General features: G+C 44.2%; 2 protein-coding genes across 2 annotated transcripts; one reads left to right on the plus strand and one right to left on the minus strand.

Annotated features, from left to right (window-relative positions):
• Positions 1-1192: 1192 nt before the first annotated feature.
• On the plus strand, positions 1193-13453 carry Ct55 (cancer/testis antigen 55). The gene is made up of 5 exons (XM_063245597.1): positions 1193-1277; positions 4309-4493; positions 11161-11305; positions 12054-12166; positions 13213-13453. The coding sequence occupies exons 1-5, from the start codon at positions 1193-1195 to the stop codon at positions 13402-13404; spliced, it is 720 nt and encodes a 239-aa protein (XP_063101667.1). The 3' UTR covers positions 13405-13453.
• A 9714-nt stretch (positions 13454-23167) lies between these two features.
• Positions 23168-27006, minus strand: LOC100723703 (small integral membrane protein 10-like protein 2A). Its single transcript, XM_063246443.1, has 3 exons — positions 26853-27006; positions 26081-26760; positions 23168-25209 (listed from the first exon to the last, which is right to left on the minus strand). The coding sequence occupies exon 2, from the start codon at positions 26706-26708 to the stop codon at positions 26466-26468; it is 243 nt and encodes an 80-aa protein (XP_063102513.1). The 5' UTR covers positions 26709-26760; positions 26853-27006; the 3' UTR covers positions 23168-25209; positions 26081-26465.
• Between the last annotated feature and the right edge of the window lie 58 nt (positions 27007-27064).

Below are 27064 nucleotides of genomic sequence, written 5' to 3' on the forward strand. Positions count from 1 at the left end.
CACGCGTAATGGATTCAGAACAATGCCCAGCAATGTGTTACCAACTCACTTTTCTTTCTCCTGCCTCATGATTTTCATACTGACTCATTGAATGGACAGGCCATGCTCTCTAAACGCCCTTCATGACCTACTGCTGTCCAAGTCCATTCTGCAGCCTCTGGTGATACTCTAAATCCAGTGACACTTCAAGCGCATTGCACAAAACACAACCATCATCAAATAATTCTCTGATAAATTACTACTGGGATATATAAAGAGAGTGCTAGTATTAAAGAGAAAAAAACAGACACTGAGGAAATGTTACATGCCTACAGGATGCCCCACATATCGGGGCTGAAGAGTAATCGCTGACTACCCACTGTGAGCCCAGTCCGCAAACTAAGTATCAGTCTGGTCCCCCACAAACACATATACACACAGGTTTCTGCCACACTTTCCAAACCAGGTCTGTAGTCCTTCAAGGGGATCACACAAGAGAACATGCTCGCCCAACATTTCCCTGAGAACACATCAGAGGCTCAGCCCAAAATCATTTTCCAGACCTAACTTCGAGGCCTTCAGCTTTTAGGGGAGGAGCCATGATTTACCCGCCTACCACTTCTTATTGGCCATAGGTGCCCACATGACCACTCACGGGCTTCACCTACCACCAAGACCATTGGCTGAACTGAGGAAGGCCAAAACCTTGCAAATGCCCTTCTGGAGAGGGAGATTTTAAGGGCACCTTTGATCACCTGTAGTTGTACTGTGTCCCTAGTTCTCTGAGTTCCATTTACAAGGGACTCTGTCCTACTTCACAGAGACTGAATGAGTGAAGCTGGGGGGGGGGGTTTTCTCAAGGTGTTCCCTCCATTTTGATGGGAGGAGCTATGATTTCCCCACCCACTGCCTCCTATTGGGCATAAGTCTCATGTGACCATTCACTGCAACCTCATTGACTGGGCTGACCAAGCAATAACCCTTAAGGGCCCGCCCTTCCGGCGAAGGAGTTCAACCGCCACCTTCAACTCCTGTGGTGACGGGGTGTCCTTGGGTCTCCCCTAGGACTCATTACTAGGGTCTCGGTTAAGCCTCACAGAGGCTGAGGCAGTATAGTCGTCTGGTCCCAGTGACCTGAGGCTGCCAAGACCCAGCCAGGAGTCCTTGTGCTCCTTCTGTTGAAGGCGGCGTCCCGGTGTGTGGTGAGGGCGACATGCTGAGGCTTCTGAACCGGGCTTTGGCCTTCTTCCAGAGGCGGCGGGCAAACCTCCATGAAGGATGGCAAAGGCTGATGCCAGGTACTCCTTGATGTGGGCCTTTATCCACTCTGCAAGAAGTGGCTTCAAGGGCGCGTGCCCATCCCTTCTCCTGCTCCGGAGCCTGGTGGAGGGCGGCCATCTTTTTTTTTTTTTTTTTTTTTTTGAGGGCGTCCATCTTGTGCATGTGTGTGCCAGGGGAAGGGGATCCTCAAGAGTCAGAGGCCTCTGCCAATCTAGGCCCATCCTTCTTTTGTTGGTTCTAAATTAGAAAGTTTTGGGATCAACAAAAAAATATAGTGACATAAAAGAGAATATTGATACCTACCTCTAATCTCAGTACTCTGGGAGGCAGAAGCAGGAGGATTTCAGGTTCTGTTCCAACCCAGGGCAAGTTAACGACTTAGAATATATATATTTAAACTTTTTTGGCTGTACTGGGCAAGCAATTTACCATAAACTGAGCTATATCCTCAGCCTTTTATTTTATTCTAAGGCAGGTGCTTACTAAGTTCCCCAATTATCCTCGAACTTATGGTCTTCCTGCATTAGCCTCCCAAGTATCCAGGATTAGAGGTCTTTGCCATCACGCCTGCCAAATTATTCTATTTTAAGGGTATAATTCATTGATTTTTTTTGTAGATTTGCAGAGGCATGAAACTATTACCACTGTCCACATACATACTATTTTGATGGAAAATGTCAAATTACCTCTTAGCTCTATTTTACTAATTGGTATTCTTAGCAGTAGGCTATGAGAGATGTCATTCAGTATTGGCAAGGATAGAAATATCAATCTGAAATCTTTGCTAATGTTAGAAGTGAAACTCAGTCTCATAATTTCGCTTGGAATTTCCTTTTCATGAGGTCACAGCAACTTTTATTTTCTTACAACTGTATGTATTTTAGAAATATTATAGGCATTTTGTTAACAACCTTAAAGAGCCAGGGATTTAGTTCAGTGGCATAAACACCTGCCTTACAAGTGTGCAGTTGTGAGTTTGATACCTACTTTAAAGATCTATTAGGAAAATTAATTTATGGAGATTTGCATTATTTCACAACACCATAATTTGACTTTATTTTGTGGTGCTTAGTTTTGATATACTACATATGTGTGACAGGGGAAGCATGTCCTCAAGAATCAGAGGCCCACCCATCCATGCCTACCCCTCTCCTGTTGTTCCAAAGCTGAAAAATGTACCAACATAGAGACAAGTGATAGAGAAACAGGTACTGGTGCACTTCTTTAACCCTAGCAGTCTGGGAGGCAGACAAAGAGGATCTCAGTTTGAGCTAAATCCCAGCCTGGGTACTTTAGTGATTTAGGGAGAACATGACTAGAAAGAGAGACAGAGAAAAAGAGACAAAGGAAGAGATGTTTGCTTATCCAACAGAGAATGGAAGAGAAGGGGGAAAAGGGAGGGGATGAGAGGAGAGAAAGAAAAGGAGAGAGAGAGGGTACATGGAGAGGGAAAAGAGTGGGGAGGGAGATGGGGCAGGAGGGGGAAAAGAGGGGAGGAAAGAGAGTAGAGGGAGAGCAAGATAGAAAGAGAGGGAGGGGTAGTGAAGTAGAAAGGAAAAGAAAGCAAGGTAGATATATTTGGGGATGCAGCTCAAGTGTGAAATGTTTGGGTACAATTCCTAGTATCAGAAAGAAGAAAAAAAAAATCATGACACAGAGAAGGTCCTAAAGGCTGCACCACCCCTTTGTTCCCCCTTGCTGTATGCCTTTCTATATTTTTGGATTTATAGGAAAAGTGAAATGCTTGATTTGAGGGTGAATTTTGTCTTGTATCCCAAATGGGAGTGCACTTGAAGACAAGTGGGTAAGTCACGTGTCTGTCACTCGTTTAACAACAAGAGCTACATTTGGCTTTCTTATTTTGTGTCCTGACACCTGCCTGAGGTCACTCAGGACATGCAGGGGAAGTACATGTTGTAGTTTGTGTCTAGATGTCCCCCCAAAGCCTCTTGTGGTCATAGGGCTTTTTCAGAAGTGGCTGAATCTAGAATGTATGACACTGGGAATAAGGGTGTGTGATTACCAAATCAGTCTACTGGTTGGTTTGCTACCACTCTAATCCAGGTAAACTAGAATATAAATGAGGCAGAAAGAAGCTGCTAAATCCCCTTGTTTGCTTGCTTTGCTACCTGTTGCCCACCATGAACTGTTTCTTCTCTGCCATGCTGCCCTGCCTTGGAGCCAGCTGATTACAGATTGAAACCTCTATAAACTGAGTGAAATAAACCTTTTCCCGATTCACTTTGGGTGTTGGGTATTTTGTCTCAGAAATGATAGAAAAGTAACTAAGACAGTGCATAAAGGCCTTGCAGGTAGTGGGCTAGGTTCCAATAAAATATGGGAAGGTTTGCAGGTGGGTGATGTCTCTGCTTTGCATCATGTGTATTCTAATTTGTTCCCAGCCTTTGTATGTGCCAAGCAGTGCACTCTTGGCTCTTGGAGCTGAGTGTCAGACTTGGAGCTGCATGTCATTTATATCCACAAAAATCCAAAGTGAGAATTCCTAGTATTGGTATGTTCATTCAGCAACCAAATCAGGGGCACAGACAGAAAAGTTTTCATGGTCCCAAGTAGTGGTTGCCTCATTTACCCTTCTTCTCTAATATGATGCTACTAACAAATTCAATCAAGTTTTTTTAAGTTGTCAGCTTTTCTTATTTAATTTGAGTAATCTAATCTAATTAAGTTTTTATCCACTATGCTTTTAATCTATCCATTTTGTAGGGTAGGCAGCTGTGGCCCTGTGCTAGTGAACTTAATTTCTGTAGGTAGACTGTCCTGGGTCAGACCCCAAAAGTCAGAAAAAAAGGTTCAAAAATGAATTCCCCATTTGCTTGGTTGTACTTTTTGACTAGGTTTAAATCTGTTATTTTTTTTGCTTTGGTAAAATGTTTAATATTTTTCTCTTGCTAATCGACATGCTGCTTCATTATGTTGACAAAACTCATGAAGTTGTATAATAACAGTGTCTTCCTCTGGTATGACTTATTGTATGAATGTTTACGTTTGGAATTAATTAATTGAATTTGTTGTCTCCCTATCCCATAGGTCCTGTCAAAGTGAGAACTATGCAAGGAATTGTCACAAAATTATGTGATGATCATGGCTTGATTGATGAATGCATCTACTTCAGTACTGATGTTGTGACTGGCAATATACCTCTCACAGTGGGACACAGAGTTTTTGCAGTTGTAGAAGAAGATCAAGTATCTTCTGAAGTGAAAGCAATCAAAGTAAGATTTATGTGTATTTGGCACAGTGTCTTTTTTTCTTGCGGGCTTTCAATCTTGCTAGCTTGTTTTCATGCAACCTCTAATATAATCTCTACAGTGGACGTGAAGTAGAATTTATAATTCCACTTCTGTGAAGCATAAATTTTTCTGTTGTATTTGTAGAGAATTCTGATGTTTTCTTTGTTCACTGGGGGTGGAGGCTAGTTATAGTCTCCCTCTAGTTCTGCCATCTCTGCTTTGGTCTTTCTTTTACATTTATTTTTTGAGACAAGTTGTCACTATATTGCCCAGGTTGGGTTGGGACTCTTGAGCTCAAGCAATCCTCCTATCACTGCCTCCTGAGTACCTGGAATTATTGGCATGTGCTACTAGACCCAGGCCTGATTTCTGTTTCTTAATGTAAAAATTATTTATCTATTTTAGTATTTAAACAATATGATTAACAGTGTTAATTGTTGGACTCTTTAGTTTCCTGTGACTTTTCTTCAGGTATAAAGGTATTTTCCACTAGACATGATAGCAAATACCTGTAATCCTAGCACTCTGGGAGGCTGAGGCAGGAGGGTCACAAGTTCTAGCCTAGTTTGAGCAATTTAGTAACTTTGCAAGACTCTGTCTCACATTAAAAAAAAATTAAAAGAGATGTGTAAATAGTTCACTGCAAAGTCTGGGTTCAATATCTGATGTTAGAAAAATAATTCTGGGGCTGGAGGCTTACTCCACTTTGAGATGGCTTTACAAGATTGTGTGAGGCATTAGGTACAAAACCCAGCACCACAAACATAAAAACAAAAGCGACCAAACACACTCTAAGAAAAACATTTTATGCACTATGAGTTGATGGACATAGAACCGTGGTTCCCCAATGATGTACATTTTTTTTTGAGACAGGGTCTCAATATGCAGATTAGGCTGGCTTGAACTCATGGTTGTCTTCCTGCCTCAGCCTCCCCAAGTACTGGGATTACAGGCATATGCCATCACACCTAGGGATGATATATATATATATATATATATATATATATATATTTTTTTTTTTTTTTTTAATCGGTACCGGGGATTGAACTCATGACCGCCTGCTTACAAGGCAGGTGCTTATGCCGCTGAGCTAAATCCCCAGCCCCTAGGAATAATGTGTATTTTAAACTTGTAAAAACTTTTACAAAGGAGCATTTTGGAGTGTAATTTACATATCACAAATTCTCCTCATTGCTGTAAATTTTTGTGGTCCTATGCAAGCACTGTACCACTGAGCTACATCTCAAGCGCTTTTTAATTTGAGAGAGGATCTCACCAAACTGCCAAAACTGTCCTTACATTTGTAATCCTCCTACATTAGCTCTCTAGGTAACTGGGATCACAGGCCTGTAACACCACACCTGTCATATTATCTCGTTTTAGTCTTTCTGTTAAACTATAATTACAGTACAGGCTTCCTAAAATGATTTTAGAATTAAGGCTGAGGAGAATTAGGGGTAGGATATGGAGAGTTATTACGGAGTTTTCTCTGGTGAATGGTGGGGTCGCATTAGTAATGTGATGTGGCAACTTTCCTCGTTGTGTTGAAATAAGTATGAATAATGTGTACAGGGCTGTGACTAGTATGTCAAGGCCAGTAAGGATGATTAAGTTGGATCAGGTGAAGGTAGAGAGGATAATACAGAGTTCTCTGAATAGATTAGTTGGGGAAAGGGTCAGGTTAGTTAGGCTTGATAGTAGTCATCAAACTATTATTAATGAAAGATGGTTTGGAGCCCTTGATCCAAGATTATGGATCAGTTGTGGATGCATTTGTAGTTAGAATTTGCTAGACAGAATAGTAAGGAAGATATGAGACCATAGCCAATTATTAGGGCTGTTACCCCTGTAAAGCTTAAAGGGGTTTGGATTACAATAGCTATGATAACTAGGACTATGTGACTGACAGAGGAGTAAGCAATGAAGGATTTTAAGTCTGTTTGGTGTAAGCAAATAGAACTGGTTTATGATTATGCCTCATAAGGATAGAAGGATAAAGGGATATGCTATGTAGTTTGTTAAGGGGTCTAGGAGTTGTAATTATTCCATAACCCCCTATCTTTAGTAAAATGGCCAATTGTACTATTGAGCCTGCAATTGAGGCTTCTACATAGGCTTTTGGAAGTTATAGGCAGAGGCTGTAAAGTGGTATTTTTACGATAAAGGCCATCATGCATGCTAATCATATTCTGTTGTTGGATCAAGTTGTAAGTGTCAATATTTTGTTATAATTAAATAAGAGAAAATTCAATGAGCCTAAGAGGTTTTGTAGATAGATCAGGGTGATTAGTAGTAAGAGTGATCCTATTAATGTATATAATAGGAAATGTAGGCCTGCTTTCATTATTCTGTTGGATTACCCCATCGAGTAATGATAATTAGGGTAGGAATTAAGGTTGCTTCAATTAAAATGTAAAATATTATTTCTGTGGTTGAAAAATGTTATAATTAGTAAAGTTTGGAGAAAAATGAATAGGGTGACGTATATTATTTTTTCGTATTTCTGTCTCATTGCTTAAGTGGTGCTGGCTAAGCAATAATTATTAGAGGAAGGAGTCATGTTGTTAAAACTAGTTATGGAGAGGACAGTGAGTCAGAGGAGAAGTTTAGTGAGTGGTTTTGTCTGGTGAAGTCAACTTTATTTACGACTGTCAGACAAATTAGTGCAATTAGTAGGCTGTGCAGTGTTGTGTTGATTCATATTGTTGAATTATTAATCAGGTGGTAGGGATGAGTATAATTGTAGGGATAATTTTTAGCATTGTAGTAGGTTTAAGTGTTGTACATAATCAATTCCATAGATGTTTGAAATTATGACTAGGAATGCTAATCCTATGGCTGCTTCGCAGGCAGCAAATACTAGCACGATAATAGGGAAAGCAAAAGATACTAGATAGTGTGAGTTAAGTATGACTAGAGCTCCAAAGATAAAGGTTGATAGTATCATACCTTCTAGACATAAGAGGGAGGATATTATATGGGATTGGTATGTTATTGTACCTAGAAATGATATAGTATAAGCTATAATCAGGTTAAAAGTAAATTGAGAGTGGGCTGGGGATTTAGCTCAGCGGCATAAGCGCCTGCCTTGCCAGCAGGCAGTTGTGAGTTCGATCCCTGGTACTGATAAAAACAAAAAAAGACAAAAAAAATTGAATTGAGGACATTTTTGATAATTACAAACTTGTAAACATAATCTATTGAGTTGAAATCATTTGTTTTGTTTGTTAAACTACTCACCATATTCAGTTTATTCTAGACCATTTTAAGTCATTCATCTGCTAGGCCTAATGTTAGGATTAAGATCAATATTAATGAGACTAACAGTATTAGTTTTAGGTTACTAATTTGGGATGCTCATGGTAGTGGAAGTAGAAGGGCAATTTCTAATCAAATAGAAGAAAGATGATTGCAATCAGTAAGAATTTCATTGAAAATGATAGTTGTGCAGATTCTGTTGAATTAAATCCACATTCATAAGGGCTGGTTTTTTTCTGTGTAAGCATTTGTTTGAGGAAGTCAGAATGCGATTGTGATTAATAGAAAGGTTAGGAGATAGTTGGTTAAGAGGGAGATTATATATTTATTGCTTTATCTCAGGTGTGCTCTGAGGCCTACTGAGTGGAAGTCAGTGGTCCTGCGCTATACTAAGAAAGCAGGAGCCCCATCAGTAAATGGAGACATAGAGGAATAGTCATACTACATCTGTGAAGTGTCAGTATCAAGCAGCTCCTTCAAAGCCAAAGTGGTGCTTTGATGTGAAGTGGTAGTATAGTTGGCGAAGGAGGCATACAGCTAAAAATGTGGATCCAATAATTACATGTAGGCCGTGAAATCCTGTGGTGACAAAAAAGTGGACCCGTAAACCCCATCTGAAATAGAGAATGATGTTTCAAAATATTCCTGAAGCTTGAAGTAGGGTGAAGTAAATACTTAATATAACTGTAATGGTTAGAGCTTGAATTATTTGTTTTCGGTTGCCTTCTATTAAGCTGTGATGTGATCAAGTGATGCTAGAAGGACTGATGTGTTAAGAAGGGACACTTCTATGGAGTTTATGCGCTTAATTCCTGCGGGAGGTCAGAATCCATCTAATTCTGGTGTTGGAGCCAGAATGGAGTGGTAAAAGTCTCAGAAGAAGCCTAAGAAGAAGAATGCTTCAGAGATACTAAATAAGATTATACCGTATCGCTGCCCTTTTTGTATGATCATTGTATGGTGGCACTGGTATGTTTCTTCTTGTACAATGTCTCGACATCATTGGTATATATAGTGAGGACATTGGTTAGGAAACGATGTTAGTAGTGTCTTAGTGTTAAAGTGAAAGCATATAATTAAGCCTGAAGTGAGTAGAAGAGCGGATAATGCTCCTCTAATTAGTCAGGGGCTTGGGTTTACTATGTGATAGACATGTTTTTTGGTGAGTCCTTAGGACTCATCATGTAAATACAGGCTTACTAAACAGAGTGAACATATAGGCTTTGATTATTGCTACAGCACATTCTAGGATTGTCAGTAACAGTAAAATAATGAATGTAATTAGAGCTGTTGAAGGGCTAATTGAGGCTAGTGCTAATGTGGCTCCTTCAATTAGATGTATCAATAAGTGCCCAGCAGTAATGTTAGTGGTTAGTCAAACTGCTAGAGCTATTGATTGAATGAACAGGCTAACTGTCTCAATCACTATAAGTATTGGAATGAATAGGATTGGTGTTCCTTGGGGGAGAAAGTGTGCTAGCGATGATTTAGTTTTATGTCAGAATCCTAAAATTATTGTTCCTGCTCGTAGTGAAATAGCCATGCCTAGGTTTATGGATAGTTGTGTCTTAGGGGTAAAAGAGTGGGTGGGGCAAGTGGCCTAAAAGATCGTTGGAACCGATAAATAAGATGAGGGAAAATAATATTAGTGATCAAGTTCCCCCCTTGATATTATGTTTCATTATTATTTATTTTAAGATTAGTTTAATTGTTCATTATTGTATTGTAATTGGGTGGTTGGAAGAGGGAAATAAGATGCTAGAGGATACAATAATAATTGCGATAGGTATTCCTATTAATGTAGGTGTAATGAAAGAGACAAATCGATTTTCATTCATTTGTTTTCTCAAGGTGACTTTCGTTGTGTATTTTCTACGTAGGTTTTTTGGGGCTCTATGTTGAGGTGTGATGAGATTTTTAGTTGAAAAAAATAGGAATAGGGAAATAATCATTGATGAGATAATGATAAATCATGTTGATATATCTAGTTGTGGCATTTCATTATGGAGGAAATACTCCTCTGATCTTGTAACTTAAAAGGTTAACACTAGAGTAGTATTGAAGTTGATCAGTTTTTGAATTCTGTTAGTGGCACCATTTCAAGAATGATGGGTATAAAGTTGGGATTTGAACCACAGATTTCTGAACATTGACTATAGTATAATCCTGGGTATGACGATGTGAGGGTTGCTCGGTTTAAGCATCCTGGGATTGCATCTGTTTTAAGCCCTAGAGATGGTATTGCTCATGAGTGGAGTACATTTTCCGATTAAATTAATATACGGATTGGTATTTCTATGGGAAAAACAACTCAATTGTGTACTTCAAGTAGTCAGAGTTCTCTCAGTTTTAAATCAGCTGTAGGTACCATATAAGAATCAAAGTTGAGTTCTTCATAGTCTGTGTACTTGTAGCTTCAGTATCATTGATATCCTATTGTTTGACAGTTAATGATAGGTTACTAATTTTGTCTATTACATGCAAAATTCGAAGAGAAGGAAGGGCAACGAGAATGAGAATGATAGCAGGTAGGATGGTTCAAATTGTTTCAATTTCTTGAACATCAGTAGTGCTTGTGTGGGTAAGCTCTGTAGTAAGTATAAGAAAAATAAGTTACAGTACTAATGTACTGAGTAGAAATACAATTACTAGTGTGTGGTCGTGAACATGTAGTAATTCTTCTATAATAGGGGAGGCAGCATCTTGGAAACCTAATTCGTAAGGATATGCCTTGAAGATATATAGGGTTTAACCAATAATTTAACTTTGACAAAGTTACGTTTTTCCTAATGTCTTTCTAGTTGAGAAAGTGATAGGGGTTGTAGAGCTGGCTTGAAACCAGTTTTAGGAAGCTCAATTCCTTCCTTTCTTGTTCCTAGGACTTGATGTATGTAGGCTCCTCAATTGTGTGGTATGGAGGGGGTAGTTTTGGAGCCATTCTAGGTTAACTGGAGTTAGTTTAGTGTCTGTGACTTCTTGTTTTGAAGCAAATGCTTATCAGACTATGACAATTATTACTATAACAGCTGTTAGAGAAATGAAGGAGCTATTGATGAAACAGTGTTTCACAGTGTATATGCGTCTAGATAGTCAGAGCATCTACAAGGTATACTGGAGAGTTCTAAGAAATGTTGAGGAAAAAAGGTTAGGTTTACTCCTAAGAATATTATGGAGAAATGTTTAAAATATTTCTGGAACACCTATGTTAAGAGTCATGTTGGAGAGAGACTGTTCGTTCTCTGACACAAGACTCTTTTGTCTTGCAAGAATCCATAAAACTGTGACAAGCTAACTGGCGAAATTGTAATTTTTCTGGTGGGGATTCTTTGGGAGTCATACAAGTTCCTGTTGTGAAGCTTTATTTTGTTTGAAGTAACTCTGTATCTTACAGGTGGAGCCTGTCTATGATTATTTCGCTAATTTTGGAATGCCAGATCCTGGAACAAAAATTCTAATTGGTTGTGTTGTTTCTATAATGGAGGACATGATCTATATTCATAAAGGAACTTCCTTCTGCCTAGATACTGTTTGTGAAGGTATGATTAAGTTTTTAGGTAACTTTAGCAGAAGAGGTACTATTATTACGCATTTGGCTCTAGTGAGCAGCTCTTGAATATGTGTATCAGGCACATGAAAATAAAAAGGTAATGTTTATAGAAATGCTTGCTATGATTTCTTATGTGTGAGTAGAATTAGTAATGTTTGCATACATTTTCAATAATAAATGTATTTAATTATTAAATGATGGAAACATGTTATAATGTAAAGGACACTATTTGCAACATAAACAAAAATGCTTCACATTAACTTGGAGATAATCTCATAGCACATGGGGTATGTGTGTGTGTGTATGTTTGTGTGTATACTCACTGTTGAATTCTTTTTAAGAACCAGCATACATGTTCTAAATTTTTGTGTACATCTAAAGCTGTATTGGCATGCAGCCCGGCTTACACCTGCACTCTCACCCGTGTACTTCACCACCCCTGCCAAAGGAGATGCCAGCGTGGCCAGTTAAGAAATCCTGTGGGCACCGAAACAGTTGGCTGTAAAACACAATTGACACTTTTCCCCATTCGACTTCGTTAAACCAGTAAAGGAGAATTAATGGTTAAAGGATTGTAAATTTCCCTTCTGACGGGAAGATTTACCAGGTGTCTGTTTTACACATGTGCCAAGCACACTCTGCATCCAGTAGAAGGTATGTGAAGGTGTTAGAACACCAGAGGAACCTGTGAAACTGAACTGACCTCACTGCACTCTCGCTCTCCATGCTTGTTTTAGGTTTTGTGCCCTATAAGGGTGACTGGCTGGAGGTCGTGTATTCCATGGAGCCAGGTGCGGCACACATCAAGGCGCACTCCGTGAGGCCTCTCAGCTCTCGGCAGGTGGAAGAGGTAATTTGTCTCCATGTCATGCTTGACATTAGTTTGTGCCAGTTGTTCTTTTAGCGCAAACTTAGTTCTCCAGGATCCTACTGGGTGTGGTTGGAAAACATGAAAATATATTCTTGTCAAAAGAGGCCTGTTTTCTTACTGAAAAGAACAGACTTCCAAAAGTGAACAAATATACAGTAATGTAGAACATGCATACAGTTGATTTCCAAGATATGTTAATTGGCTATTAGGATGTTCTGAGATAAACAGAAGAATTTGCTTGCAAGAATGTTGTAGGAGTCGAGGACTTAGCTCAGTGCCACCAGTGCCTGCCTGGCAAGTGCCAGGTACAAAAAGAAAAAAAAAAAGAGAGAATGTGGTAGGGGCAACTGGGATGGGAGAATAGGGAAACGGAGAAAAGAAAGAAGGGAAAAGATTGTTTGTATATAGGTATACACGTATATGTGTGTGTGTGTGTGTGTGTGTGTGTGTGTGTGTGTATACATACACACAAGATAGATAACTATACCAATCTCTGTAAATTCATCAAAAAGAAGTTTGTGTTTTCATTGTTCAATTGTTTGATCATTTTTTCATGCCTAAATCTTGTAATCGGAACAACTACTTTTAAGATAACGATACGTAATATATTAGTGTTGATTCATACTATTTTTTAAAATTCTGTAATGTTTTTATCCTTTTGTTTAAAAAAAGAATGTGGTGGGGAAAGAATGAAGCGGGTTGTGGGTTGTGAGCGTCCTAGTGAAAACTGAGTAATGCCTGGGGTGGTGCAGCCTGAAAGTGAGTAGAATATACAGTGAGTGGCCACGGTGGATCAAATTTGGAGCAAGGTTTCTCACCTGAGAACAGAGGGCCTCTTCCCAGAGACTCTGACTGCACTGGGGTGAAGTGTGATCTGGAGACAGGTGTGTGTCATGACTCCAGCAGGTTGGGAATCAGTGGTACGGGTGGACTGACCTGCAGGTTATGGCCAGGGTGAGGCGGTGCAGAGCTGGTTACCATGTAGTATGCTTTTCCCCACTCATCTCCATCATTTCTCGTCACAGGTCAAAATTAGTAGTGTCCATGGAAGAGAAGGAGTGATTGATGACAGTATCTTTTTCACCCTGGATTCACTGCAGTTCCCTGCTGGTTATGTACCTCAGCCATGTGACATCGTCAACGTGGTCATAGTGGAGAGCACTCAGTCCTGCTATCTGTGGAGGGCGATTTCCATGACCCCTGTTTACAAATACTAATATCCAAACCTTTCATTCCCTGCTCATTCTTCCTTCTATGTGCAGTAAATTTCCTGGTTTAATGGAGAAGCTTTGCTTAATAAAGTTAATATGTTAAATATCAAATTGTCTTGTGAACGTTGCTCCCTGCCCCAGGATTCCTGACCTGTGGCTCAGTAGGTCCTATTTGTCTTGGGAGAATGAACCAGCTATAGGAAAGTACCTTATTAATTCTAAAACCTGTTAAAGCTACCTCTGCATTGTAAGAAATAACACTGCCACTCAGCTACATTCCTTTTTTTCCACTCAAGGAGTAGACTATGCTGGCAGAGACTTAAGGCTTTGAAGTAACCTAAAGGGTTGAAAGATTTAAGAGGTAGCAGGGCCAGCATGGTAATAGGCAAGATTTAAACTACAGGTAGCCTACCTGTGAAGATTCGGTTCCCCTTGTGCTATCTGTCCAGTTTTCATTTGTCGTTACCGTTGTTCATCTCCTGTTATCCACTTAAGTATATAAAGTTAGTGGTTCCTTATGTCCCTTCTCCGTGCTACAATGTAACCTCCATTACAACCAGGTGTATTTTTTCATTAAATCATTGGTAAGCATCTAGAATAGCACCTGTTAGAAACCAGGCCAGAGTTAATGTTGTTAACTTCATTAAATCCATTATCTGAGCTGCAGTAATGTCTACCAACCAGTGTTTAACTTGTCATTCATTCTATGGGCATAAAATAGTTTAGCAACCTATTACATCTTGTTTGCTTTTTAGAACAAAAGTGTAGCCATAGGTGATACCTGCGGCTCCCATGAACTAACTGCCTTGTTGGAGAGGTGCAGCCCACCTGCAGGTGAGCCCAGAGCTCCTTGAAGGAGGGGGAGGGCATTTCCTCTTGCGGTTGTATAGTGCCAAAGCTCCACAAGCACACTCTCTGAAACTATTTTCTCTTATCCAGGCAACAATCTCTTAGGGGAAGGGTTATTTTAAAACATTCAGCGTAACGGGGAAGGGGCTTCAAGCTCACCTCCAGTTCTGGGATTGATAAACATCCTGGTCCTTGAATAAACATACTTTAGTCCAGAGTTTGTTTTACAGGTCATAGGGGACCTGGCACCCACCCAACGATTAATGCTCCCCTTCATAATAAAGGAACATACAGCAGGACCAAGTATGTTGTACATTTTAAGCTGCTACTCCTCGGTATATTCTACAGTCTTATAGATTCAATATCATGTGCCAGCCACCATTCTAGCTGCTGGAGTTAAAGCGAAAGGACAAAGTTCCAGACCATAACGGGTAATGGAGCATGGCTTCTGTTATTGCTCCCTGTCCCAGGGTTCCTGAGCCATAGCTCAGTAGCTTCTGGCAGAAAAAGTCCAGGGACGGGCTTGTGGCATGTCTGGATCCCTGTGAGAGTTCACACAAAGCAAAGCACAGTTATGCCTAAGAAACTGGTACAGGAAGCTGAGTGAGTTAGAAATATTACAGGCAGTCAAACAGATTTGGACCCTCAAAGGAGCCAGTGCAGAAGTTCAGATACTTTGTAACTTTGGAGGAGATAAACACCTCTGCTGCAGGCCAGATTGCAAGACAAAAGGCAAAACAAATGCAATCACACCCTAAGTATAAACATCAGATATTGGTATTCTAAATAGGTATTGATCTCCCTGTGGGAGCTGAGAGTTACCATCCCAACCCCCTACAGAAAGTCACTGCTCTTTAAGCATGCCCACTTGCTGTGTGGCTGGTTTCCCCATTTGTCCATGATTTGGTCAGTTTTTACCTGAACAGTTAATCTTATCTGTTGACCATAGTTCTGTCCCATCTCAGGCCTGTTTGCCTTGCAAGTTCCCATGTTTTTCCCGTCTGCCCTTGTGGTTTTGCTCTGTAAAATACATTGAGAAGACTGTCTTTGGCAACAGGTTCGGGATCCTTTCTGTCTCTCTCCTAGACAGAAGCTTTCTTTCTCTCAAAAAATATATTCTACTCTGGGGGCTGGGGATTTAGCTCAGCGGCATAAGCACCTGTCTTGCAAGAAGGTAGTCGTGAGTTTGATCCCCTGTACCGATATATATATATATATATATATATATATATATATATATATTCTGCTCTTAACTTCCATTGTTCCTAAACTTCATTGTTCAATTCCAGAGAGCACAAACTCCTACCAGACATCTAGTAGGTTGACAGTTTGATTTTCCTATATCAAAATCATGTCACAACCTATAGAAAAGAATGGGATTAAACCAGACGTAGAACCAATTGAAGGAATTGATGCAAGATACCCAGGAGATGGTAACCAAAAGGAAGAACCAAAGGTCTAAAGAGGTGATAAGACTATATAGAGATAACCAAACTGAAACTTGAATGAAAGAAAGGGCTACCCAAGTTACTAGTCTTCTGAAGTTAAAATACAAAATATATGTTATAGATAAAACTTTGTCCTTTCCAAATTCTTTTATAAGAGATCTGTGCTAATTGACCTATCACAAATCTGGCTAGCCTATTTATAATTACAAATTCTACAATTATAAAATGTTAATGTAGAGCCAGAGATTTAGCTTAGTGGCTCAAATGCTTGCCTGGTAAGTGATAGGATTCCAAATGATAGGATTATTTCCAAAAGTTATGAAGTATAAAACAAAAGAGGCCTTTATTCTGAGAACACAGAGAAAGATAACCCACACCCCTCACCCCCCACACTCCCCCCATCCCCCCTGCCGCTGGAGTCCAGAGATCTCTCTAGGAGACACTTGGCATGGGGGGTATATAAATAGCCTAAGCTTAGGGTAGTGCCCTAGGGCCATTAGAGATGCACAGGTATTTCATTGGCACACTTTGGCGCCAGGGGCAGATTCCTAAGGACGGGAGGAGACAGAGTTACAGGTAAATCTCTAGGGGCGGGGAAGATAGGAGCTCCCTGGTTCCTGCTGAGGCTTTTTCAGCTACAGTGTCCGGTCTGGGCCAAAACCCTTTCAGTAAGCGCAAGGTCATGAGTTCGATCTCCAGTACACAAAAAAAGTGTAATTTAATTTTGCTAAAAATATATTTGAGGGCACGCTGATTTTGTAAGGTGTTTGTCAATCTGCTTATGTATCTGCCTGCCCAGGCTGTTAAGCAGTTGTTGGAAGTTAACTGAGCTAGTGATTTTTTACACATACGGAGCCAAAAGCACAAGTGCTCGTACAGGAATGTCCCAATGGCACAGAGCACCTAAGAAACGCTCTGAGGGCATGGGGTACTGGCAGTGAACAGGTGTTCCACCCAAGAGCACAGGGAGAAGTGAGCTAGTTCAGCAAAAGGGAATGATGCAAGTTTAAATACCCCCCTAAAACTTAGAGTTCTCACAGACACCCACAAACTGTACTGGTTTCTATGTCTGTCCATGTTTGTGCATTTGTCCACTCTGTAAACAGCTATTCCTTTTATTTGAGCTTAAAAATTGTTCTTTTTCTTTCTTTTGCATTTTTGAATCACTTAATCAAAGCTTAATTTGGGTTATAGACTTAAAAGCATGTTTCCTTCTGGGTTGCCAGCTAGTAAAAATGATGCTAAAACTGGTTGTGTGACTGTGATGTATATTGATGTTTATGATGGACTTTAGAGTCTCTAATTGCTTAAAAATTAAAGTGGTAGGGCTAGGGATTTAGCTCAGTGGCATAAACACCTGCCTGTCAAGTGTGAGGTGGTTAAATTCGATCCTTGGAACAAAAAAAAAAAATTAAAGTGTTAAATGTTATGGTTGGATTTTTTTTTATAAGTCATCAAAATTGTTAAGATGCATAAACAAATTCCCTTAGGGTTTTGATATTTTGACAGGATTCCAATTGATGAGTAAGAAAGCAGCTGCATGGTAACATTTTCAACCAGTTTTTGTTCATTGATTGGAGGCCTCAGTGATCTATGTAGCCTTCTGGGAGATATGCCAATCAAAGTTATAAAAAGTACTATTTTAATATGTTCACATTGGTCATCATCAATAAAAAATAATAGAATAAGGCTTTTGATTTATTTTTATTTTTTCTTTATATATTTTTTCTTTATGGGACAGAGACTCACTCTGCAGTTTGGGCTGGCCTTGAGCGCACTTTATTATAGCCAGGCTAGTCTCGAATTTGCAATGATCCTCCTGTTTCAGCCTTGTGAATGCTGGGATTACAGGTGTGCCACCATGCCTGGCTTAAGGATTTTATTTAAAAATGCCCATACAAAGTTTTTTTGCATGGTTATGACAAATGATTGTTGTTAACCTATGGTTTATTCATGTATTCATGCTTCCAGGTATACGGGTTGTCAAAAATTTAAAACATGGATTGTTTAATTTTGTTTCAGATTCAGACCTTGGCCTTCAACAAATGCTTATGATATGTATATCTCATTAAAGGTGAAAAGTTAGGTAAAAGTCCTTATGTATTAAATAGGGAGGACTGACCAAAAACGGGGTATCTTATGTCAAAAATACAAATTCAAGTGTGTTACAGAATATCATCATGATTATCATAATATTAGGTATGGCTTTGATTTCTACTTTTCTGTGTAAAATCTGTAACTGATAACATTCTACATGTATTCAAATGTTAAAACATCCATAGTTAATAGGAAATAATAGTTCCATTTAATGCTCTAAGATGCTTGATATTTATATAAGATAATAACGTTAGTAAGTTAATAATGTTAGGCTCACTATCTCTACCGCACTTGTACTGTTGTCAGTCTTTTCTTCTAGATGTTCAACAACTGAGGTTGAGAGATAAATGGGCTAAAAAGCTAGCCAGTATTTTGGCCCCAGCCCTCCAAGGTCAATGAGGACCCAGGACGTAAGAGAACTGTGCTTCAGTCATCTTATACTCACTGAGACCCTGATCTTCTGATCAAGAAGATTGTGAGACTACAGAGAAAAGTGATCATCAATGTAGGGTGCCTAAGCAGAGTCACTAGGAGATAAAAATCTCTCAAGGTTTCATGGAAAGGAACATGATCAAGCAATGGCCATGACTCATCCAGATGGCTGACTCTGACAATAGAGCTAAGACGTGCTATGCATGGTTCCAAGGTAACTCTTGAGGACATTTGTGACCTTGACACAGATAGCAAGAAACTAGGAGGAGCACCAGTAAGAAATGTGCCTCCAAAAAGCCAGCCCCCCGTGACTCACCCCTACCAGCACATTCAGTGGTAAGCACCAGTGAGTGAGTCCACTGACAAGTACAGTGCCCCCAAGACTCAATGCCCCCTTGGCAGTCTCCTTCCCGTCTGCTGACAGTTTGGCTCACCTGAAACACTGATGGAAATGCAAAGTTCTCAATGAACAGAAAGCATTGTTTTTCCTTCTCTTTTCCCCTTAGTCACCAGTGCATGTGGAGATTCTGAAACCATTTTCCATGAGTATTTACTTGCTATCATTGCTTGCCTTCTTTTGGGCTTATGGTTTTCATAGCTCACACAACCTTTAGTAATCCTACCAGCAAGATTTGATAGATAGTAAATTTAAATTCTGATGTGTGACATTTGTTTCACATTCACACTCACACTCTCAGCTCACAGGAGTTTTCTCTCACTGCTCTGAGGGCACTGATGCATACTGGGAATTGGGACTCAGTGTCTTTCCCAGGCTCCTAAAGCAGTGCAGAGAGGCAAAGTCTGTATTTCCTGGTAGCCCAGCAGTAAGACTATCTGGGTGTAAATTAGAGTCCACTGGCAAGGTGCCCTTGGGTGAGTCTTGTAATGGACAAGAAACGGTGCCCCTCTTTCCACTTCACTGATTTCTTCTGCTGTCCAGTGAAGTTCTACAGCCTTTTTGTTTGCCTGCTGCAGGGTTTCTGTTCTAGTCCCTACTACATGAGTGTTAAAGGTTGTGCTAGTGGCCGCAGCTTTCTGCCCCTGCATCCCAGCCACGGGAGTGTGTTGTGGAAGCGGATGACTCCAGTGTGGAGTTTCTGATTTCCTTACCACCTTGATTGGGTGCAAGAGCTTTCTCCGTGGTTGAGGCAGTGCTTTTGTGGAATGCTGGGTGTGTGTTTGCAGGACCAGCCTCACCCTCACTTCTTCAGTGTTGGAAATCATTCACCAAGCACCTGGCCTGTGCCTGAGTCTAACTTGTGAATAAAAATGGCACAGTGGAGCCGAGAATTTAGCTCAGTGGCATAAGTGCCTGCTTTGCAAGCTCGAGGTCCTGATTTCAATCCCTGGTACCAAAAAAAAAAAAAAAAAAAAAAAAAAAAAAAGGTCCTGCTATAGTGCTAGATGTTGGGTGAGGGGAGGACAGTGAGAGAATGAGAAAATAAGGAAAACTGTGGGAACCTGGGGTCAGGTGGAGCCCTCTCTTCAGATGGGAGGAAAGGAACTATTCATTTACTCTAGGGGCATTTATACATTTAGCAGGATAAAGGCACGTGACACCCCTCACTCATTGTTTGGACAGTGTTTGCTGCCTAACTGGTTGTTATTCATTTGTGGAGTGCCTTGCTTTTCCTCTCCAGTGGGTATTAGGTTATTCACTTTGTCCTGAATGTTCCTCAGGTTCATAGAAATGTGTCCAGCAGTACATCTTGTGTACTTACATATTCACATTACTCACCACCTGGATTGTTTGTCACATAGCATCTGGACTCGCAATGAGCACAGGGCAGCCTTGGGATTGGAGACTTGAATGTGACTCCGTTTCAACCCATGGCTCGGGCAGGCCACTTGTTTTGAAGAGCCCCCCCAGGTAGGCAGGTCAAGGTGCCCTGGTTCGCAGTCTTTGGCAGACAACATATTTCTGCCTCCTAAATCCCCACAGAATGCCTCGGTCTGCTCCCCACCACACACAGTGCCTGCCTGGGCTTGCTGACTCCCTGGCTTGTCAGACCCATTTCCATCCCAGCCTACAAGTGTTGCACAGCATCAGGTCCCCTTGCTGCCCTGCATGCCCACTGCTTCTGGCCCTGATGCTTTCCTGGTGCGAGTGGCTAGTGTTTTTAAGTTCCTTTACCCATCACTAGCATGTGTTTGGAAAAGTGGGTGGGGATGGAGTGGCTCAGGGTGGTGCAGAGCGAGTCCAAGCTGACATCTGACATCCATCGTGACCTGAATAAGTCATTTCCCAACAGTCAGTGATAAAAGGCATGTCTCATTCCTTTGTGAAAAAAATCCGTATAATTAGAAGGGGAAGTAGAAATGGTCAATAGAAGTATGAAAGTATTTCATTCTGATTATGGATGCAAAATAAACCATTTTAAGGTGTCAAATTGAGAGTTTTATAAGCCTGATTAAATACAGGCAAAGGGGAGGGAAGGGAAGGTCCCAGTTCTCTGTTCTAGGAGACTGGATTGAACTTTCAATAAAGTGGAGATGATGAATGCGGAAAAGTTATAGGAAAGCAACTTAAACTAAACATTATGTTGGTCTTGAAAAGGGAGAAATGCATCCAGCTTGAGCCAACCAAAGGTAAGTCACGAAATTTTAAACATCTACTTTGACTCAGAACTGTCTCCATATATCGGAAACTCTCATTGCTGACTGAGGCGACTAGAGTAACTTGGTCTCACAGAGCTGGAGGTTATCAAGGGCACACACTGTGCCTACCCTTGGCCCAGTTCTAGGAATGTGCATGTAGGATCTGGTCATGAGTATTCTACAACATCTTTCACTGCACCATCCATCAAAGAAACATTAACCCAAACCCAGCTTCCAAAACCTTCCCAGATTCTCCAAACAACAACAAGGGTAAATAACCACAAAACAGTGGGAAATGCCCGAGGACACCTTCCTTCATACAAGGGAGCAGTAGCCAGCTTTGGATGCAGAGAAATACTTAATGACTTGGAAAGATGAACACTGGAGCTCATCCTTCCAGCCCAACCACACACACACACACACACACACACACACACACACACACACACACACACACGGTCGTCTAGGGTAGATACTGATTCACACAGCAGAAATTTAGCCAAAACCCAGAGGCTTCCCTTAGGCCCAGTGTGGGGTAGAAATGGATGTGACTTGGCATGTTTTGGCTCTTACTACCCCAGAAACTGCCCACTTCCTGCTCTCTTGCTGTCTCCTGACTCAGTTGTTTAGATTCAACCCATCTCTGGAGGTGGGGTGGACAGGAGGAGGTAGGTGGCCCATCTTGGCACTGTCCTAGCTCCTCCCAGTGGGGAGCTGCATTGGAGAAGTTCCCAGACCTTCTCCACGGAGCCGAGATTTCCTATCCATCTCCTGGATTGAACAAGAAAGGACAGGGTCATCTTCTGCCTTTGCCACTGCACCATCCTTCCAGTCCAATTGCCTGGTCCTCCAGGGCAGAGGAATTCCTAAAAGAGCTTCTGCTCAGGGATGTGTTTCAGACTAGGCTGCCACCCTCGGCTTCACTGTGATGTGGACCAAGGGATGGATGAGTGTGGGTCTCTGCTGAGAGTAGCAGCCCAATGCTCCCAGCACAGTGCGTGGCACACACTGCACCCTCCCAGGAGGTTCACAATGATCCTCCTGCCTCAGCCTCCCAGGTGCTGGGATTATAGGCATGCACCAGCGAGTCGGGTTCCTTCACTTAGCTATTTCCCCACTTCAACAAGGCTGCTCCAAGTGAGGCCTGGTGACAAATGTTTGGCACATTTCATACATTGAACTTCCATGAGCACCCATAGGGTCTTTCCTAATGTCAAGGGGTTGTGTGTGGCAAATGAGAGCTCTGCAGAAGTAAAAGAGCTGGGCTCAGGGTCTCCTGCCTGAGTGTTTTCCTTCACCACTGCATGCCTACACCTCCTGGAGCTGGTCCTCTTGTCCCCATACCTGTGAGCCTGTCCTTTGTGCTCTGCTGGACAAGATGATTTCAGTGGAGACGGGGCCATCAGGGATTGGACAGGGTGATGCTGAGGAGTCTAGCAAAGCTCAGGAACCTGGGTGTGTCCCTCCAGTGGTGGAAGATGCCACACAGCACCCACACCAGTGCTGCTGGGAGGGTTGTCTTTCTCAGGATGCTGGGGGATTCTTCTGCGACAGACAGTGGAGTACAATCAGGGCATCTAACCCCAGGCTGTGCTCTTCAGTGTGAGCATAAATCTGTGTGCCCGGATACCTCCCTCCTGGGGCCCTGCAAGCCTTCCTTCCACGTGCTCAGCTTTCCCCTCCCCAGCGCTGCCCTCAGCCTCCTGGCCTGCACCCCACCCCCACCCCAGCCTCTACCTCTGCTCCCAGCCTTCTGCTCAACCCTGTTCCCCAGCTTTCAGCCCTCTTGCCAGCCATCAGCTCCCCTCAGCCCTTGGTCTCTGGCTTCTCTGAGGAGCCAGTAGAAATTTGGTTCTAAGGTAGGGGAGGGAAGTGGGCTTCCAGGTTCCTGGCCTGGTGGGTGGCTGGTCTCCTCCAAGTGTTCCCAGCAACCTGCCCACAGGGAGGCAGTGGTGACTTTATCACCTGCTGCTCCAGAGGTGACTCTGGGCTGCACACAAAGTGACCTGCAGGAAGGCAGATTCATTTCCCTTTATCCTCAAGGTTCACCTGCACTGAGTGCTTTCAATACTCAGCTCTTAGATGGACAAACAGACTTGCTTCAGGTTTGACCAAGGACGGGAACAGGAGCAACTCCCCTGTCCTGGGTCAGGCTCTGCTGCTGCCTGCTTAGGTGGGGGCAGGGATCCTACAAGTGGGGACCAGACAGGGCTTCTGAGCAGGTTGTCTGCATGCCAATGCCAGGCTCTCAGAGGTCCCTCAGCTCAAGGGCCCAGAGCGTGACTCCTCCCTCCCCTGAAGTTCTGCCATCACACCCAGCAGAAAAAGGAGGCCTCCAGTCAGAATTGCAGTGTATTGAACTCAAGGACTTTTTTTTTTCAGTTGGGGAGACAAGATGTGACAACACCAGAAATAAGACAAGGTTTCTGAAAGGCAGTGGTGGCCAGTGCAGAATTAATCACACAGTAATGGAGTCATCAAGGCCGTGTCTACATCTGTAGAAGTTGTATCGCCTGGAACAGACTGCAAATAAATAAAGTGCATCGAGGCCCCATCACACAGCAAGGGGCCCACGGGGAGAGAAAGCAGAGCCAGAGGGGAGGCTGAGAAGCAGTTTGCTGACTACTCAAGGCCAGGCCAGTGCCAGGAACACAAGGCTGAAGCCTGCTCCCTGACCTCTCCTTGAGGACCTCTTTGGACACAGCCAGCCAGAGGCCACGGTAGGGCTCTGGGCAGGTGTGGAGCCTCCAGCATTGGCCGCTGAGGGTGGGGTCTGGAAGCTGCATGCCACTTCCTGCCTCTAAGGCCCAGGCCAGCCTCTGGCACAGGGGGTGCTGGGAACCTGAAGTGGCTACTCCTGCTCATCAGCTCCCCTCTCTCAAAAGCATCTGCATGCCCACACTGCTCCCATGTGCACACACATGTGCTCCCATGTGCACACATATCCACATGCACACACCCAAATGTGAACGCTCAGGGACGGCACCTCCTTTTTCCTTCAGGTTGGCCCAAGAAGAGGCTAGAGCTGGAACTCCTGTCACTCAGGGTGGGTCCAGCTTTGGAAAAGGCCACATCTGGGTAGCAGACTCTAGCAGGCCCCAGCTCCTGCTTTTTCCTTCTCCAGTCAGTGTGTGGCTCCTGCCTCTCACATGTGGCTCCCAGAGAGCACCTGTGCCTGGGGGACAGAGGCTGAAAGATCACCACAGGGGGTTCTGGGGAGACAGGAGAGGGGAAAGGAGAGAGAACAACAGGATCTGTTGCAACAGGACCTGGGGAGATGTGGCACAGGGAAGAAAGTCATCAGGTCCAGGCTATGGCAAACCTCAGGGAGCAAGTGACTGCTACCTTCCAGTTTTTGTATTTAGGGTGAGGCAAACCAAGGTCTTCATCCAGGACGTAGGCTCCAATGGGAAGCTGAGGGGAGTTGGAAGGAAGCTGGGCCACTCTGTCCCTGGGGCAGCCAGACTGCTGCAGGTTTCAATGCCAGGAACTGAGGAGTGTGTGGGCCTCAGAAAGGGTGCTCCTTGGTGCTCCTGGACAATTCAGTCTCCTCTCGCAGCACCTGGCTGCTCTGGGACCCCAGTTCCTCTCCAGGCCAATCTCATCCATGGGGATGTGATTTATACAGTGTGATCCTAGGGATGGGGGTTTAAGTCTGGGGCCAGAGATGGAGTCATGCCATGGGTTTCAGCCCTATCTGAGCCAGGTTTATCTCTTCACCTTCTGGTCACCTCAAGTCCCCAGAGGCACGTGGCCACCATGATTCACACTCTACCACCAAACTAGGAGGCTTGTGTCACACAACTGCAAAGGTGCTTCTGGACAAGCTCAGATAGAGAGGGAAGGTAGGTTCCGTGGGGAGGACTTGGCTCCCCACTAAGTCCTGGGACAAGTACCACCTCTTGTCTACTTCAGTTTGCTGTTCTGTATTTCCGGTGACCCCTGATCGCTCTTCAAGGAAAGCCAGATCCCCAGATTCCCTAACCCTGCACCTCTTTCTCTCAGTGCCCTGGAGCTCTGTGCTCCCTTCCCTTCTTCCCTTCACTGTCTGGTCTGGGAGAAGCCTGCAGAAGGCCTAGGCAAGTTCCAGTGCAGGGGCCAGCTCACCTTCCACCTCCTCCTGTCTGTGACAAGATCCAATCCCAGCCCCTTCCGGGAGCCCACTTTGGCTCATTAGGTGGGAGAATATACCTCCCTCATAGTGTTGATAGGAGATTTCCTGGCCCAGTGCACCCCACTCCTCTGTGCCTGGCCCCTGTGGGTTCACTGTCAGGAAGGCCTCTCCTGGGCAGGTCCTTCACTCTGCTGCTTCCCAGGAAGCTGCTAAACCAGAATGCCACTCTTGATAAGTCCAAAGAAGCAGGAAACCATCCATAAGGACCAGGGTCTGAAAAAGAAAGAAAGAGGAGACTTTAAGCTGCCAGGTAACCAAGAACGGTCTTGTCCTCCTTGTGGCCTCCTTTGCAACCTTCCCCAACTGTCTGGGCAATACTGCCGGCTCAGAGGCCTCCTCCCACTGGCTCAAATCCTCTGGGTGTACAGTGTGCTCCCTGGGCTGTCCATGGCTAGAGTATGGGCTTCTGTGTGCCTGGGAGGGCAGTGGCAGCCCCTGAAGGGACCCTGGGCTGACAGGGCCAAGGAGCAAGCCCAGGGGTAGAGAACAACCAGTAACAACTTTCCCACTCTGAAAGTTGTCCTCAGGTGTGGCTACTGGTACAAGGGGTACAACAGGTGCAGGAGAGGCCAGTCCCCTGTCCTCAAATGCAAGGCAGGAGATAGGTTGGGGAAGGGCTGTGGACAGCTGTAGTGAGGTCCAGGGACCTGAGGACTGAGCAGCAGATGCCGGGGTTCAGCTGCAAAGAGAAGCAGTATTCTCCATCTGGCCTCAGAGGAACAGGGGAAGGGTGGGCAACTCTATTCTCCCCAGTCCTTCCATGGAGTTTTTTGGCCTGTTCTTCCTTATTGCCAAGGGTTCAGGTGACATCACCCAGACCTCTGAGTAAGAGGGTGTGACTGGCAGATGGGGCTCTTGTTTCTCTGTTGGCCATGGCCTGACCCTCTGCGATGCCCATGGTGGACTCACAACAGGGGAGCAGAGAGGTGCCTGCCTACGTCTTCCGAAGCTCAGCTGGGAAGCTTTTTGGGCTGCTCTCTCGGGCTTAAGTTCCTATTTCTCCCAAATTATCAGGCAGCCTCAAGGTCTAGAGGTCAAGTAAGCGGATGTCACCCAGCTTTCATTCAAACCTGTGGCCTCCTACCTTTCAGTGCAGGGCCTGGAAAATTAAGCTGCTGCAGAACTCGTCCTTCCCGGTTACCTCCTTCGGCCGCTGTGAGGCAACAAGTCAGTTGGACCCGAACAATGTTCGCGAGCCCACCAGCAAGGAGTCTTTGCGTGGGTTCCTGCAGGCGGCGCGGGTGGAGTCCGAGCCCGGGTGTTAAAGCTGCTGCGTAGCCGTCGCTCCACCGGGGAGGTCCAGGGCAAAGGCCTCAGGCTGTGCCGCCTCCTGCCGCTTACTGGTGTCCAGGGCGGCCCCGCCGTCCTTCCTGCAGCATCCCGGCCCTTTGCGGTGGGGCAGGCGAGTCTCCCTCCCGCCGGCCCGGCCGCCGCAGCCACCGCCACCGGCAGCGCCACCGTCGCGGCGCTCACTCGATCCGCACCTGCAGACGCACGTTGAGCATCACCGAGGCCACCACGTAGAAGTAGGGGAAGTTGGAGCGCAGCCGCCAGGCCAGGTCGAAGAAGGTGAGCAGCGTGCGCGTGAGTCCTTTGCAGAAGGCGCCATAGGAGCCGCGCACCGCCGCCGAGCGCGACAGTCGCACCGCCAGGCCCGACAGGGCCGCCGCCGCTGCCGCCGCCGCCGCCGACAGAGCCGCGGACGCCGCCATGAACCCCGATCGCCGCCGGCCCCCAGACCCGGCGACCCGCAGGCGCGGGAGCCTAGAAGACGCGGGACGCTTGTCCCCGAGCGCTCCCAGCGGCCCAGAGCCCCGCCCGCCGGCTCCCCGCCCCCGCCCCCGGCCCGCTCTCACCCCCGCAGAGCTCCTGCCTCTGCAGCAGCCACCACCTCCGCTCCTTCTGACTGGGACCAGCAGCGGAGTCCAGCACAGCACCACCTCAGCCTCCTCCCGCAACCACCCGCAGTGCAGCCCCGCCCCCTGTGAGGCCCTGCCCCCTTCCGGGAGTCGCCTAGTGGCCACAGCCCTGGGAGAGGGTCATCCTGAGACTAGCCCACCCACTTCCC

The sequence above is a fragment of the Cavia porcellus genome, unplaced genomic scaffold, assembly GCF_034190915.1.
Source record: "Cavia porcellus strain 051 isolate PalLab524CR breed Dunkin Hartley unplaced genomic scaffold, mCavPor4.1 scaffold_3, whole genome shotgun sequence".
Classification (NCBI taxonomy): domain Eukaryota; kingdom Metazoa; phylum Chordata; class Mammalia; order Rodentia; family Caviidae; genus Cavia; species Cavia porcellus.